This window comes from Dendrobium catenatum, unplaced genomic scaffold (genome assembly GCF_001605985.2).
Source record: "Dendrobium catenatum unplaced genomic scaffold, ASM160598v2 fragScaff_scaffold_1313, whole genome shotgun sequence".
In the NCBI taxonomy this organism is placed as follows: domain Eukaryota; kingdom Viridiplantae; phylum Streptophyta; class Magnoliopsida; order Asparagales; family Orchidaceae; genus Dendrobium; species Dendrobium catenatum.
In genome coordinates this window covers 336,867-354,435 of record NW_021319775.1, presented here as the reverse complement: position 1 = coordinate 354,435, position 17,569 = coordinate 336,867, and the positions used below count along the sequence as shown (strand labels likewise).

At 34.3% G+C, this 17,569-nt stretch overlaps 1 protein-coding gene across 2 annotated transcripts; it reads right to left on the bottom strand.

Annotated features, from left to right (window-relative positions):
- Window positions 1–2,591: 2,591 nt before the first annotated feature.
- Window positions 2,592–14,954, bottom strand: LOC110092654 (E3 ubiquitin-protein ligase TRAIP). 2 transcript variants are annotated; one of them, XM_028699499.1, is made up of 7 exons: window positions 14,671–14,954; window positions 14,301–14,571; window positions 7,484–7,585; window positions 7,310–7,392; window positions 7,081–7,197; window positions 3,389–3,494; window positions 2,592–3,302 (listed from the first exon to the last, which is right to left on the bottom strand). In XM_028699499.1, the coding sequence occupies exons 1-7, from the start codon at window positions 14,805–14,807 to the stop codon at window positions 2,607–2,609; spliced, it is 1,512 nt and encodes a 503-aa protein (XP_028555332.1). In that variant the 5' UTR covers window positions 14,808–14,954; the 3' UTR covers window positions 2,592–2,606. The 2 variants fall into 2 exon arrangements, with proteins under 2 accessions (XP_028555332.1, XP_020672960.2); XM_020817301.2 differs by having other exon boundaries at window positions 3,389–3,491.
- Window positions 14,955–17,569: the final 2,615 nt, after the last annotated feature.

Genomic DNA, 17,569 nt, shown 5'->3' with positions numbered 1-17,569 from the left:
TAGTGGCCTTCACTGTACCCACTTCAACCTTCACTATCAAGGAAGGGGTGACAGGCTCAGAAAATCATTGAACGATCTGAGAACCAGCCTTAAAAACCTTCATCTTACTCACTGAGGGGTCCTAACCCTCTTACCCTTAGAAAGGAAAAATTGCTACCCTCCTCACCATTCTAGCCCTCGACATGGCTAGCTAGGCTAGGTCAATTCTTTCGTACTTGTAGAACACAAGAGCTCTTAGGTTTAGGGTAAAAGTATCAAACACTACATGAGAAAGAAGTGTGATCAAATCACTATCATCATAAGGAATCAGCATGATGCCTAAGACTACAGTAAAAATAAGGTAGTAATTCTATATTCACTTTCCCTTTAACTGTTTGGTAGCCATAATAAATGATCGTTATTAATTCACTTATCATTTTTATAACTTACACACCAAATAGTCAAGTCAATTGAAGAACTAAAATGTATACTTATGCGAGTCTTCTAAATTGTTTCATAGGCATTTTTAAGTTCCAATAGAAGGACCCATACCTAATATACCATAACACCAAAGATTCGTCCAAGAATGATTGCCCCTCAACCATTGCTACATGACAGTAAAGAATTCTACTCAACAAAGTAAAACAACCTAGGAAAGACACCTTTCAAAGAAATCCCCAAGGTTATGAACAGGACTCCCCTAGACTTAGACGACTTGTTCCTCCAGCAGGAGACACCCTCTCAGTGTGACTTGCCATTACCTTGGTGGATGAGCCATCAAATGCAACTCGCCAACCTGAACACAGGGAAGGATCACTCCAAGAAAGACATAAACTTGCTTCCTCCTGCTCAGCCAACTATGAAATTCACTACCCTTATAGTTCAAGTGAACTCACACTTCATACAAAACTGGCCCAAGAGCCTCGCCCAAGAGGTCGCTAACATTGCCAATCAATCTAAAGACTAGCACTCATCGCTATCTCGTTGATGAGAGTATTTATAGTCCAATCCATCTAAAGACTCTCCTTCATCAACTCATCAACAAACACTCAATAAAAGGTAACTCATCCTAAGGCTAGAGAGTGGACCAAATAAAAGAGATCATATCAAGCACCTATCAGAGCAAGACATGTGTCTAGGGCCATTCATAATAGGTCTTGTTTATCATTTTACTTTTTATTTATTTGGTGTAGCCCCCTTGTAGCCTTTTAATCCCTATGAATAAAATATGCACATTTTGGATCTTTTTAGCACATCTTATAAGTTCTATTAAGCTAGTCAAATACTCGAATCCCAAAAGTCTTCTTCTTCCTTCCATATTCACCACAGGCTTTAGGGTTCAAGTCTCTTAACCTTGCTAGCTCGTAAGTCGGATATCTCCCACGAACAATTTAATCCAACAAATAGACTTCCACCTACTTTCCCTCTGTTTCTCTTTCACCACTCAAACAAGATGGTTCTCCTCAATGGATCAAGGAAAATTTGCAACCAAAAAATCTACATTCAACAGCATATTGCTCGAGGACCAACAAATATCATTTAAGAAGACATCCCAAGGGTGAATAAAGCAATTGTCATCAACTCTTTTATATAGAAAAACTAGGATATCATCTTAGATTAAATCATGCCTCACTTCTATTTTTTTAGCGTGCACTTTCATATAGAGAACCTAGGGCTTTAGGTACTAAAGAAACTCAACAATGGTGTAAAAGTGACAAAAGCTCATAAAGAAAAGAAGCAACAAGTTTTCTAGTAGGCAAAATAAAATTTAAAACTAATAATTTATACAATAAGCTAGGTATATAGGACAAAAAAAGTTTATATATATAATCAAAGAAACAAAAAATAACTAGAGATTTTGATCAAGTGTATTAAGAGTAAAGAGATTATGATTTAACTTAAAGATGAACAGAACAAATAAAAATGAAAATATCATTTTTGCAAAATCAAATTCCAATAGTTTCTGGAAAGAAATTTTCATATATGCTATTAATCATAAAAAGGCATATAACCAAGTACTATAATAAAGTTAAGAGAAAAAGTACGATGAAAATTGATTTTATGGAGACTGAAAAAAGATATATTTTAAAGATATCTAAAATTTGTTAAATATATCTATAATGAAGCAATGATTAACAATAAAAATAATTATAGAATGACAAATATTTCCTATGTCTAAGATTACATGGAAGGCTGATATATATATATATATATATATATATATATAATTGAATAAAAGCTGGTCTTCATTAAAAAAAAAATCACTTTACCAATGTTAGTTAAACAATGTTCTATTAAACAGAGAAGATTTATGCTCTTTGAAACACAAGGACTGCAAAGATTTATTTGTTTCTGATCATTGGTTTCGGGCTGGAGAAGTGATCCAGCTGATAAGAGAGCTTCACTAAGGCACAGCATTCCTCAAACATACAAAAAATAAGAATACATAATGTTCAACGTCTAACAAGTATTTTCTTAAGTTGTAGAACTTGATGTATACCAAATATCATTCAAGGACCACCAAGCTGATTCAAACAAAGCTAAGTTCGTGATCATAAATAAGACTTTTGAGAAGTACTAAACCTTTTTATTGTTTACAAGTTTTCCAATATATTGTTAAAACCCTTTCAATATCTCCAAAAAGCACAGACGAGAAAAAGAGACTCACCTAAGCAAGCTGGGGAGACGCAAGCGGCAGCTTCACTTTGATCTGCAAGGTAAGGCACTTCCTTCTGTATGTCATCCATAAGAATCTTCTCTGTAGTGACCATGCTAATGTTACGATGGGTTACTTTCTTCTTAATGACTACTGAAGAACCCTCCTCACCATCTTTTGAATCATCCCCGAACTTATAATAAGCAGCACCATCACTAACCTTTGTATAAGCATAGGCATTAGCATTCTGCATAAAATTAGATCTTATTCCTGAGATAGGTTGTGCATCTTGGTCAGCTTGTCCATTCTCACACTTGACTGCAAGAGCTGGATGCCTATTAGAGTCCGGAATCAGCATCAGATTATAAGAATCCATATTCCGATCAACTGCATGGTTACTTCTCTCATAGGCTAGAGGAGATGATATTTTTTTAAGTTCAGTTCTTTCGGTTCTACAAAACTGATCAAGGCCATTGCTAGACAAGGTTATGTGATCTGAATTTTCCGTTGCGTACTGCCACACAGGTTGATCCTTAATTGTAGGACAGCATACATTTTGCTGTGTATAACTCAAATTGACTCGTTTTAATCTTCTAGAATCTTTAAAGTCTCTGAGATCTTCATTTTCCTTTTCTTCGAGAGCCTTCTCCACTTCTTGCAATCTTATCTGAAATATTGGTAAACAGAAATTATCCAAACAAGTGCAAAGGAAATATCATGTAGAGGTATGAAAAATGAAGACATAATACGTACTTTCAATTTATTTATCTTTTCTCTAGCCTTATCTAGCTTCTTGCAAGAGCGAGTTTCTGACCGTCCGAGAATGTTGCATTGGATCATCAGATCCTTATAACTCCTACTTCACCCAAAAGTCACAGAAATCTTAGTCAATGTGAATGGCATCGCCACGTCAGTTTGCGCATTAACAAATGAAAGAGAATGAATGCAAAATATATAAAGGAAAAAGGGAACCAATAAGTAAAAAAACTTGGAAGTCACGTGTATATTCTGGCAAAGTGAGTAAACCAGGGATAAAGTAACATGCATCTCTGATTCCAAATTATTTTATAGTTTTTAAGCAAATGCTGATCAAGAAAGGCTTCTAAGGAAGAGACGCAGCGAATTATCAATAGATAAGGTTGATATACTGATAAAAATGTTCTGAACACTTAAATTAATTTCAATAATGCTTTTTTTACATGCTAATATCGCTAAAATATCCCTGTTAACTCATCAATTTAGGCTTAAATTTGGGCCAATCAACTCTTAGTTTAAGCAAAGCACCTATGCCCTAACCGTGCAAGGACTTGGGTGAAACCAAATGGCATCGCCCTCCAGGCTCCAGCCCTCCTAATCCTCGTTGATGGATAAACTAAACGATATTACCGTTCATGACAAAACAACTAGATGCTTTCCCAAATATAGAAAACATGCGGCCTTAGCATGAACATGCAATGCAACATCAAGCTTTCATACAAAGACTCAAACACTAAGAACAATTATCAATAATCCTTTATTTATATTTTGTATATGATGTGTCCTTTCAGTAGAACCAGTTAGCAATGACACATTTATTTTTAAATAGCTTTGATATATATTTTCATCAAAAGATGTTTTAAAGAAGTCTATATTTACTTCAACACATTGCATTAAATTCAGTCAAAAAATTCAAATAGCTTCTTCTACTTCCTAGTTTTTTATAGGCCATTATAAAATTTATGCATATAAAAAATTTCTATGCATACAAGACATCTATAATGGGAGATCAAAGTTTTCTCTCACTTAATATGGAATGTATGCTAATTGTTGATGAAAATTAATTCCCTATGGTATATATACGAACAACTAATTGTATGGTTTGGCATAACTTATTAGATCATTTAATTTGTAAAATGATTTTATCATTTTAGTAATTGTATGATAGATTAATTAAATTCAATTTTGTGCTTAAGTATGTTGATTTATGTATATATAAATTTTATAATTATACATATAATCTACAACAACAACATCAACATCAAGTCATTATCCCACTACGTGAGGTCGGCTACATGAATCTTTTTTTTTTCCTGTGTTATGTTTAGAGTCAAATTCTCATTTAAATCTAATAAAGAAATGTCATTTCTAATATTTTCTAACCAAGTCCTTTTAGGCATACCTCTACCTTTCTTAATATAAGCCAAATCAAATACATCTACTTTCATAATCGGGTCATGAAGAGGCCGTCATTTTATGTGACCAAACTATCTAAGGCAACTCTCTCTAATCTTATCTTCCACTACAGCTACTCCAACCTCTTCACGTATATGCTCATTTCATATCCTATTTCTAAGAGTAAAGCCCCTCATCCACCTAAGCATCCTCATATCTGCAACACTTAAATTAATATTATGCTTCTCTTTTAATTGTCATCGTTCCACACCATAAATCATTGCAGGCGTCACCACAATCGTATAGAAATTTCCCTTAAGTTTGAGGGGGGCTTTTCTATCACACAACAAGCCCGATGCATTCCTCCACTTTAACCACCCAACTTGAATTATACTAATAATATCCCCATCTATTCCACCATCATTTTAAACAATAGACCCAATATAGCTAAAATATGTACTCTTATTAATGACTTGATCGCCCAAAGTAAATATTTGAGCATAAAATTTAATGTCTTTTAAGTGATTTATATAATTTGAATAATTAAGAATTAGCCATAGCATTCTTAATTATTTTATAAATTACCTAATTAAATATATAATTGTAATTGATTATATAGATATAGTAAATTTTATCACACATAACGGGCAGTAATAAAATACAGTCCTGAAATAAATACACATATCCACATTTTGAAGCCTTCTAATTCTAATCCCACTTCACATAAAATTAAATATATAATTGTAATTCCTGCATATTGTAAATCAAAGTGGTGAATTCATTTATGATATTTATGCAATCCTTCTTTACAGCCAACCCGACCAAGAGAATTTTTTTACAGAGCTTGTACTAAATATTTATAATGGGATGAAAAACATAAAACTTCTTTAAAAACTATTCTCTCCTAAAATTCAATAAACCTAATACTGAAATGTCGGACAATTTCTTTTCTGAATGTACAATTTGTTAGTATGTATCGGCCTAGTCCCTCAATGAGCACAAATTTCGGATAACAAAGAATAAAATTGTGACAGTTAAAGCGTTATGCTCCAGCTGAGCCTTCCCGTAGCTTTAGGAGATTGAGTTCCACGATTACAACTTAATATAAAAACTTCTGATAAAAGAGAAAAGATACATTGTAGATGCTAGAGCCAGACCTGCACAATTGTGGTCCTATGGTAAAGCAGTCTTTAATGGGCAAATCTCATGCTTAATACAGTTGCAAATTTTATGTTGCAAGAACACATGGGAATCGACTTTTAAACTGTTGAGCAAATGAACTGGCTCGAGATTTTCAATGCAAGAGAATATATGTACAATTGAGCTGCTTGAACCAGAACTATAGAGAAGAGATAATCCAGGTCTAATGGAAGCAGCATACTTGTGTAGCAGATCTCAAGTTCAAATCTATTCATTTAAAATAATACGAAATAGAGTTTCTTGTGTTATGACCACAAATTTAGTCCACCAAATGAACAGCTATCAAAGAGCATTGTTCAGGAAAGTTAAAAAGCAATGGCTCAAACTTTCAAAAGCTTAGGTTACAAAGAGAGTTTAGAAAAAAGGAATCGTTTATTATCTTACGTACTTTGACACAAGATTAGACTATCGCAAGGCCTGCACTTGACAAAACATCAAATTCCCAATACAGGAAAGAATAGAACTCAAAAGAAAGTACTATCAAGATAAAAATAACCATATTTATTGAAATACAAGCAAAAGTAACAAATTCTCTACTCAACTATTTTCAGAAAAAAATTCTTAATATAAGGAAATCATTTATCCCTAACTTAATATGAACTTTAATTTCTAAAGCTGCATTACAACCAAGATTTAAGGGGGGAAAAAACAGAAGTAACCTTAAAGGCTTCCTTAATGTCAAGATTGTTCTCAATTAAAAGTCATGCTCACAAATCACTTTAAAGTAAGCAATGTTAGCTGTTGCATCCCATAAAAAATGAAAGCTTTCATGCTTCGGAAGAATTAGGATTCATAAAGCAGAAACACAAACAGTTAACATAAGGCTAATACTGATTATAATCATGCAAAACAAAATGCCTGAACCACTTATCAAGAATGTTCGCATATGTATCCAGAACTATGATGATTATCTAATATTCCTACTAGGAAGCCAATCTTCGGCTTTATAGCACATGACTTGATGCATCAGGCCTATATAAGGAAAATAAATATTTTACACAATAAATTACTTCAAAACAATCAAATAATCAATTCGTAAGTGTAAGGAAACTAGATAGGATGAAGCAATTATTTTAATCTTCTTCATAACCTACTTGTTGCGTAGAGCAAGTGACTTCTTCAAAACATCTAAAGCATTCTCTATGTTACTTCCATGGCCAATAGAAGCAAGCCTCACCATGTCTTCTTCCTCTAGGTTCAGGTCAGTTGCCCTGAAGAGTAAAACAGAAAGCACCAATACAGATCTTAAATGTCAACTAACATGAAGGAAATCCTATACAAGGTTCACCAAACTAATGTTGCGCATTTGATAACCGTGTTTACAATTTTAGGGTAGCAAGTTCCTTAGCCAATGCCAAGCCCCTCTCTTGTAGCTTAGCAATCTCTACTGTTTTCATTGATAGTTCCTAAAAAAAAAAAAAAAATCAATTCAAAACTATGCATGACGACTAAACTGCATGTCAACAAGATTATATTGTGCAGGAAAGTGGCATTAACCTCCATTTTCATATAAAGAAGCTGCTCGTTGTACTCCTTCTCTTTCTTAATTTCCTCCTTCCTAAGCTCCTCTTCTTTTGCAAACTGTTTCCAAGCAGAGAGCTTGGTACAATAAACTGTTCTCTTTAGATGAGGGAAAGAAGGCACAAATAATCATATGAACGAGCAAGCATGAGAAAGTGCGTTCAAAGTGATTACCACTATTGAGAAATGGAAATTATCTTTAACACATTTCAATTATACAAAAATCATTTTGAAAATGAAAATTATAGAATTTTTAAACTACAGAAGTGCACTTTTTGTTATTGGTGATATAGATATGAAAACCGGTGCCGCTTCCTTTCCCTATTAATCTATCCATGCAGCACTTCTTTAACTGAAAAAGAAAGAAGTGCTGAAGCATTATATCGTTTTTATAATCCATTATTTGTCATTTATCCTTTAAATTCTTTAACTGAAAAAGAAAGAAGTGTTGAAGCATTATATCGTTCTTATAACCATTATTTGTCATTTATCCTTTAAATATTATCTATTTGCATCATAGATTAAATAATTATATATATAATTATTTTTTAAATTCAAGCAACCAAATGAGCACTAAGTGGTTCGTACATTTAAAAAATTAGAAAAGTTGAGCAATGCTAAAATAATAATATTAAAGTGGATGTCTATCAAAATTAAGAAAGATAGATTGATGATGGGAAAGCATATTAATATAATGTATTGAAAATGAGATTTTTGTTATTTTGGTAATACAAAATGATAAATAGATGATGTATCAATAAGATAAATGCAGCGGAAATAAACTGAGACATATTGCTTTTAGTCAAAAAATCATTTGCAATTTGTCATTCAAAATTTTAAAAACAGTAAATAGAAAGATAAATTGAAAAACTTAGACAATATTAACACATGTATGTTTTTGCATCAACAACGCAAGAGACAAATAATTCTCTCTGCCAAAACTTTCAAAAAACTACCACAATCTATCTATATCATAACAGATGCTATAATGAAACTACACATGAATATTTAGCACACCAAAGTCCCAAGAAAGAATAACCCAAAGAACAATAGATTTATGTGGTTCAAGTTCCGAAGAACTTGCATCCACAGAGCAACCTCAATCTTAACTATTTTATTAAGACTGTGAATAACAAATACAGGTGATTTAATCAGAATCTTTGGAATACGGATTTCCAACAACAAGCAAAAGAAAAACAAGAACCGAATACTCAAAACTTGTCAATCTTTCTTCAAAGAACTTGTCAATCTTTCTTCAAAGAACTTGTAAAGAAAGATATAAATGAGATTCAAGTTTACAATTAAAGCATGCAACAGAAGAGATCTTACAAAGAAACTAAGCATCGAACTGAGTGGACCGAACATACAATCAACGATGTCGATTTCCTCTCTCCCTTGAAGCAAATTCCTAGTAGAGAGAAACAAGAGAAACTCTTCTCTATTTTCACACTCATAAAACCATTAATGTCTAAATTAACTTAAAGGAACGGCCTTGGTCGCAATGTCTGCTAGATTATCATCTGTTGAAACTTTTATAAGCTTGATTGCACCTAAATTTACCCTGTCATAAATGAAATGAAAACAGACATCCACGTGTTTTTGTTCTTTCATGAAAAATTGGATTCTTATGCAAATGTAAAACACTGTCTATATGTATAAAATGTGATGACATTGTGCAAAAATATCAAACTCACTTAACATACTCTATAACCGAACTAAATGATTGCACCTAAACTCAAACTAATTTATTGGTTATACAGAGATCTAAATAAAGCATTTCCTAAAGATTAGTTTATATTGCCCATATCAAAACTCGTTATTAATATTGCTTCCTCGCATGGACGATTCATCTGATAACGATTAGATTAAAATGGCTCCTAAAGATGAAAATATTTAGTATTTAGAATACTAACAAGAGTCTACTGCTATAAGGTTATGTCCTTCATACTAAAGAATGCTAGTGCAACATACCAGTGGGAAATGATGAGTATTTTTGTCAAACTTATCAACTAACACATGGAGTGTTATGTCGATTCGTTAAAAGTTTTGAAATGGAACATTTAAACGGCCTGAGAATTGTTTTTTAACAACTATCAGTATAATATTAAAATAAACCCTATGGGATGTGCTTTTATTATTACTTCAGGAAAGTTTTAGGTTTCGTTGTAAGATACCACAAAATAAAAATAAACTATATTAAATTAAGGCAATCCTAAAAATGCCATCACCTTGAAGCCTCACTCAATTGAGATCTTTCTAAGATTTTTGATATGATGCACAGACACAGACACGGCGATATGGATACGACACGACACAGACACAAGGCACTTCAATTATTGAAAATATAAGACACGAACATGGGTTGAACACAATATTATTATTTTTATATTTTAAATAGTGTATAAAAATTGAATAAGTATAATATTAAAAATAATTTAGAAATAATAAGACATTTAACTATAATTAACATGATTAATATTATGATATCGAGAGTCGGTCGTCAATGTCATGTATCAGGCATCAAAAGAGGAGACGACAATGTTGTCGAGAGTCGGGCATTGATGTTATATACTAAGTATCAAGCGTCAATGTCGAGAGGGCATCTATCGTCAATATTGAGAGGGCGGTGGTCGTCGATATTAAGATAATGTCACACAAAAATGAGCTGTCAAGTTATGGGTGTAGAAATTATTAGCATCGAGCATCAATGTCAAGACAATATCAGACTTTGATGTTGAGATGGTTTTGAAATATCGATGTTGTAACAACGTCAAACATTGATGTTAGAGATGACATTGGGGCATTGTTTTAAAACCAAAGCCGCGACTCACCAAAGAGAAATGAAAATGAAAATATTCGATGAATGGGGTATTGAGTGCGAGCAATTAATTTATTGCTATGGAGAGGAAATAATAAATTTAGTTATTATGTTTTAAATAAATAATTTTTTTAAATATAAGAAATTATATTAAAAAATTCATAAAATATTTAAAACACACGTGTCCAATTTACGTTTAATATTTTTTAATCAGACGCGTTTTCGGCATTTCCAAATTCCAACACGTGTTGAAGGTGTGTTGGACATGTGTCGTGTCAGATACATGTCAGACACTGCACGCCTCTTTGAGAATAAGTGTCGGTGCATCATAAGACTATTTTAGCATATCTTAGAAGAATTATATCAAACCTATTTAAAAGATGTCAATCATTTGCAACCTTGTGTAAGAAAGATGTTCATTTACAATGGGACGACAAATGTCAGAAGGCTTTTGAAAGTATAAAACATTATTTGATGAATCCTCCAGTTTTGGTTGCTTCTATCTCAGGGAAACCATTAATCTTGTATATAACAGTCTTAAATGAATATCCTGGCATCTTCTTAACTCAAGTTAATGAGGAAGGAAAAGAGAACGTGCTTTATTACCTAAGCAGAAGATTGCTACCAACTGAATAAAAGTATCCTACTATTTAGAAATAATTTTTAGCCTTAATCTTCAATGCTTAGAAGCTAAGGCACTACATGTTATCTCATACAGTAATTCTAATTTTTAGAGTAAATCAGTTGTAATATCTAATGACCCGTCTAACACTATCAAGAAGATTAGCTTAATGGTCGATGATTCTGCTACAGTTTCACATTACATTTATTTCCTTGCATGTTGTGAAAGGACAAGCCCTGAAAGATTTCCTGAAATTGGTTATGTATCTTCGTCATATATTTGTACATCTTGTAATGTGGCCAAAAGCCTCAAACTATCATTTAATAAAAGCATTACATTGTCATCCTCTCCATTTAATCTCATTCATTCTGATGTCTGGGGCCCTGCTCCACAATAGTCATTAGACGGGTTTATTTATCGATGACTTTACTCGTTTCTCATGGTTATATCTCATGCACTATAAACAGGAGACATTTACAAAATTTAAATTCTTTTGTAATCTTGTCAAGAACCAATTTCACTCTACTCCTAAATCTTTCGATCTGACGATGGAGGTGAATTTACAAGTAACACTTTCAAAACATTTCTCCAAGAACAAGGAATAAGTCATCAAATCAGTTGCCCCCATACCCATGAACAGAACGGTTTAGCTGAGCACAAGCACAGACATCTACTCGATCTCACTCGCACACTTTTACAAGCACCCAATCTTCCAAACAAATTCTAGGCAGAAGCTCTATCAACTGCCAATTATCTTATCAATCGTCTTCCATCCAAACCTAATTTTCTCCAAACTCCGTATCAAAGACTCCATGGCACACCTCCTACATACTCCCATCTTAGCACCTTTGGTTGTCTCTGTTATCCTTGGTTACAACCATATACCTATGATAAACTCTCACCTCGCTGCCAAGAATGTATCTTTAGAGGTTATTCGTCCATTCACAAAGGATACAAATGCTTCAACATACTCTCTGGCAAAATCCATATCTCCAGGCATGTAGTTTTTCATGAACATCTTTTTCCATATAAAGTCTCTAATACTACCTCCAAAACTCTACCTCCGTCAAGCAATACACCTATCTCCCCACTCCTCCTAATTCCCTCCCTTACCACAAAATCTCCTCAAATGACCTCTTCCCCAACCGAGGCCACTTCTCCCATCAACTTTATTCCCTCTCCCGCACACTCATCTAGCAACTCTCACACGACTCCTTCCACCACTTCACATCCTTCCACGACTCATTTATCCCCTATTCCAACTCACCCAATGCAAACAAGACTAAAATCAGGCATTTCCAAATCCAAACAAATCTTTACTCTTTTAAGCACCACTCAGCCTCAATCTACACCAACCACATACTCTCAAGCTACCAAATTCAAACATTGGTGCACCGCCATGTCAATGGAATTTATAGCTCTTTAAAAATAATGCACCTAGTCGCTTTTGCCTCCTCCACCCAACAAACTGTTCTCGGCTACAAATGGACCTTTAAAACCAAATATCTTCCTAATGGTCAAGTGGATCGCTATAAAGCACGCCTAGTTTCACAAGGCTATAATCAACAATTCGGCGTAAATTACACTAAAACTTTCAACCATGTAGCAAAAATGCCCAACATCCTTATCCTTCTCACTCTCGCTCTCCATCGGCAATGGCCAATGCTCCAATTGGATGTCCTAACGCATTTCTTCACAGTGATCTTTCGGATGATATATAAATGTGCCAGCCTCTAGGATTCGTGTACCCTCACTCTCCCAACTCCGTCTGCAAACTACACAAATCGCTCTACGGGCTCAAACAAACACCTCGGCAATGGTTTCAGAAGCTCACCAGCTATCTACAAACCTTTGGTTTCGAGTTCAGTAGCTCCAACCCCTCCCTACTTATACTTCATCGCAATCACACTCAAATTTACATGCTAATCTATGTCGATAATATTTTTGTCACAGGTAACGATTCCACCGCAATTCAATCTCTTCTCAAGCAACTACACTCACAATTTGCACTCAAACAACTCGGACAAGTTTCCCTTTTCCTCGGCATACACCTCCAAATAAACTCTGGCTTCTTCCTACCCAACAACATTATGCAACCAAACTACTTCAAGATGTTGGGTTCTTTGATTGCAAGTCAGCACCTACACCTATCACTCCAAAGTCTAAACATCAATTCAGCAACAATCAATTATTTCAAGATCCTACACTCTATCGTAAACTCGTCGGGTCACTCCAATACCTATCAATTACTCAACCAGACATTGCTGTTGCTACCAACTTCATCTGTCAACATATGCAAAAACCTACAATCCAAGACTTTCAAGCTCTCAAACGACTCCTATGCTACATCAAAGGCGCTTTGCACTTTGGTCTACCACTAACTACTGGAGACCTACAACTCCGCATATACACCGATGCAGATTGGGCATCATATTCAACATATCAAAAATCCATCTCCGGCTTTTACACATTCTTGGGTACTAATCTCATTTCATGGTCAGTAAAGAAGTAGATCGCGTTTGCAAAGTCCTCAACAGAAGCTGAGTACATATCGCTCTCCTCGACCACTTCGGATGTCATCTGGCTTCGTCGCCTAGTTGCCAAACTTCAGATCACCCAAAGCTCTCCAACAATCATCCACTGCGACAACATCTCGCCCATTGTTGTAGCAAAGAGTCGTGTCTTCCATGCTAGAACAAAGCATATTGAGATCGACTACCACTTCATCCATCAACATCTCAACTCAGGAGAAATCACTATCACTCACATTGCATCAAAGGATCAGATTGCAGATATCTTAACCAAAGCTTTCTCTCTTGTTCGCTTTAATGAACTTTGCCGCAATGAATGATTAATTTGAGGGAGCATGTTAGTGAATAGTACACATCAGCTGTGACGTGTCTTATTTATTTTATGAGCCCATTGTATTTCTATATATACTTGATATTTGTATCTACTTTGGATATACTAGAATACATTTTTCCTCTTTCTTCTTCCTGCGTTTCCGCTGGCTGCTGCTCTTCTTTCACATTCAGATTGCTCTCTCCGCTTGAGTTTATTTATTAATAAAATAGACAGGCAGAGAGAGTTAGCTGAAGAAGTGTTGAGTTAGGGGGTATGCTTCTCTGCAACAGGATATACCTGAAATTTAGCTTCCATTATCTTTAACTTACGTGCTTTCTTTCCCATCCCTCAATCTTCTATGAAACCAAATAGAAATTTTACCTCCTCATGTATTATATCATGTATTATATCTGAGCCCTGGTCTCTTCGGTTGAGTTTTCTTTTGGTTTTCTGTAATTAAGCGGTGAAAATCTTCGAAAGACGAAAACGAATGGCAGTACTTTCTGTACCTCCTCATCTAGTTTCTTGAGAAGCGCCTGCTGGTTCTCGAACGTGGTGTTCACGGCCGCGAGCTTCATTTTCAATCTCCTCACCTCCTCAACCAGCGTTTCGACATCAGCATTGCCTGGACCGTGCCTTGAAAAAGATGAATTTAGCTGAGGGGAGTCGCCGGTGGACTGAAAGTAGAGGCGGGTGAGGTTATGGCGAGAGCATGACTGCTTGCAGACAGGACAAGTTGGCTTCTTTCCCGCCGGACAGTACTCCAGCCATTGTTGGATGCTGAAATAGAAGAAATCGGGCAAACATGAAGAGTGGTACAAAATGATCGACCGAGAGAGATAAGGGATTAGAACGAATTGGAGTTCTCGATTAATTTACCAGAGCTCGTGGAAGACGTGGCCGCAAATGGGGAGCGTTTGGAGGTCCTCGAGGATGGGTTTCAGGTCCTCAAAGCAGATAGTGCAAATAGCCTTCTGCACATCACCGCTACCAGTTGTGGAGTTCAAATCGGCCATTTGTAAGCACGGATTACATCAGGGTTTATCAGGAACGGAGCTAATTTTTAGGTTTTTAGTATACATAAACTACGCTTTATATCTATACCGTCTCGGCGGTCGAGCGGCAAATTTTCAGAACCGTGAAACTGAACTAAACGCGGGATACCGGGCTTCTAGGTAACAATCTTAAATTGATGAGGTATTTATACACATATCATTTAAATGGGGAAATTAAGCTTTTTATGCTTCATAACTTGCATGTTTTTTTTTAATAACATCTAAAAATTCATTTCAAATGAAATTAACACCACTAGTATTTTCAAACAGTCGAGCTAGTTCAAATTTAAATATTAATTAGAACCTAATTTTAACATTTATTTGAATATGAATCCAACATTTATTTGAGCCTAATTCTAACCTCATTTTTCATCGCTCTCAAATGCGTTCCCACAAACTCTTTTTCTTCTTCACGTGTAATCATCTTGAGATGCCTTTCTTATAAACTCTACTTCTCTTTTGCACGGCATGGATCTCATACCTTTATTCTTCTTCACATTGATTTGGTGACCGAAATGTCTTCCTAGCAGCATCCTCTTCACACACAATACTAGTTTCACAATTTCTTTTCCTGCTATCTCTATCGCACATAATGTTAATCGAATGATTCATTCCCCGCATACTACTCCTCTCCTTTTTTGCATAGTAAATCTCGTGATACCTTCCACATGAATTGCTCTTCTTTACATTTTCATATCATGGATTCATAAAAGTGATAAACCACTACAACAACATATGTAATAAAGGGGCATGAACTAATGAAAGCATGTTTTATTCTCATCAAAAGAAAGTTCATCTACGAGTAATATAAATAGTAAAAATAGCAAAATAAATAATACTTAATTGAATTAATAACATCCAACAACAATACATCAACAGACTATGAATAACAACAATTAGATAAAAAAAAAAAACTAGAAGCAAAGGCTACACATGCAAACCGCCCAAACCCAAAATAAATACAAATAGAACTATAAAATTTTGAAAATGCTGAATGCACAATCATTGTTGAAAAAATATGCTCATGTGGTAATAGTCCACAAAAGTTAACAACTATTGAGTTTAATAAATAACTCATATTTATTAAAACATAAATGTCAATGCATTGTTACATAAAGTATGGTCAATAGAAGAAGCATGAATAATTATATAATAGCATGTAATCAATATTATCATATCCTCTAGTAAGGATAATATTATAATGTATATATGAAACATGTCATATATCCAAAGCTATTTTTTAATATGATGATGTACATGATCATTGTGTTTGATAAATGCTAAGTTATAAATAGTGATTATATATTTTTTATATATTTATAGTTGATTTTATCAATACACTCTTAATTCAAGAAGGTAAACAACAATCCAATAAATTCTTATGATTTACTATAGAATTGGCACTCTATGGCCTTGTCGGCCCGACTATCAAATATGTAAAAGGATTATACTGACCTACATTTCACTGCATACAAACGTACATTTTTCACATCTTGTCAAAATGACAAATTCTATTTTATAATATAATATAATTTATATGAATAATATTTACAATATTTTACATAAGTAGCACACATTATAAATATATCATCTATTATAGAAATCAATTCAATTTACAAGAGTTTATAAAGCAATAAATTAATGCAACACTCTTTCTACCACATAATTATGAAGTTTCCAACTTGATTTTTGCCTCAAGATTCGTGCCCGATCAAGTTAATTTTCGCATGACGTATCAATAGTAAAAATCAAATATTGAGTGTAGAACTAAAAAACTATAAATATAAAAGAACGTGATATAATTAATAGGGATAACACCCCTAACAAATAAGAGATTTATACTCTAATAAATAAAAAATAAAAGTTGCTTACCTCATCAAGCAAAATGAAGCACCAAATTTCTCATAATTCAACTGATGATGCCTAGTGAAACTCAACTTAAAAGTCCTGCACATAAGAATCATAAATCAATATCTAAAACTATAGCAAGAATTCAATCTATAAAAATATAAGATTAAATAAATACATTGAATGTTATTATTCAAACTCATTCATTATAAGCTACTCAAAAGTCAACCTAGTCTAATTATTATTAACATGAGATAAGACACACAATATTAATCTACCAAATTAAATTAGTCTGTAATACCCTAATCATGACCTAAGTAGATGGCAATGAATTAATTAATCCATAAAAAAATAAATTAATTAATCCAAAACAAAATTACTAATAATCGAACTCTTTGTACCAACTCAAGTAGAGAAGACGGAACAATCTTCTCAAAGAAAGAAAAGAAGAGAAAAAATAGGTTCATTGTTATTGGTGGATTTTGATCGACGGAAGAGGAACACTGGCTTGTGATTCATACCTGATGGAAGAAAAGCAAGAAGAAGATGATGGATCCTTGGTGAAGGACTTGCAGCTAGGTTTTTTAGAGAAGGAAGAGGCATCAAAAGAGAAGGTGGCGAGCAAACTTGTTGTTGGAGAGGGAAAAGAGAAAATATATAGTGGAATCACTAGCTCGTTGCTATCTTATATTGACCATTATAGGTAGTGAAGGGCACTAGGTCGCATACAAAGATCGATTGCAGTCATATGGAGAGGGTTGAGGACTTTGGTTTGGGTATGTGCATTCGATTCACTTATCACATGCACGATGTTGATCCTGCAATGGCTTCCAATGAACTCCTCTTCACTCATGCTGATGGTGCCATGAGGCCTC

Coding starts and splice junctions, on each gene's coding strand:
- LOC110092654 (XM_028699499.1), bottom strand. CDS start 14,807: ATGGCCGATTTGAACTCCACAACTGGTAGCGGTGATGTGCAGAAGGCT. Junction 14,572..14,670: donor CACGTCTTCCACGAGCTCTG/GTAAATTAATCG, acceptor CTTCTATTTCAG/CATCCAACAATGGCTGGAGT. Junction 7,586..14,300: donor TCAAGAAACTAGATGAGGAG/GTACAGAAAGTA, acceptor TATTGTACCAAG/CTCTCTGCTTGGAAACAGTT.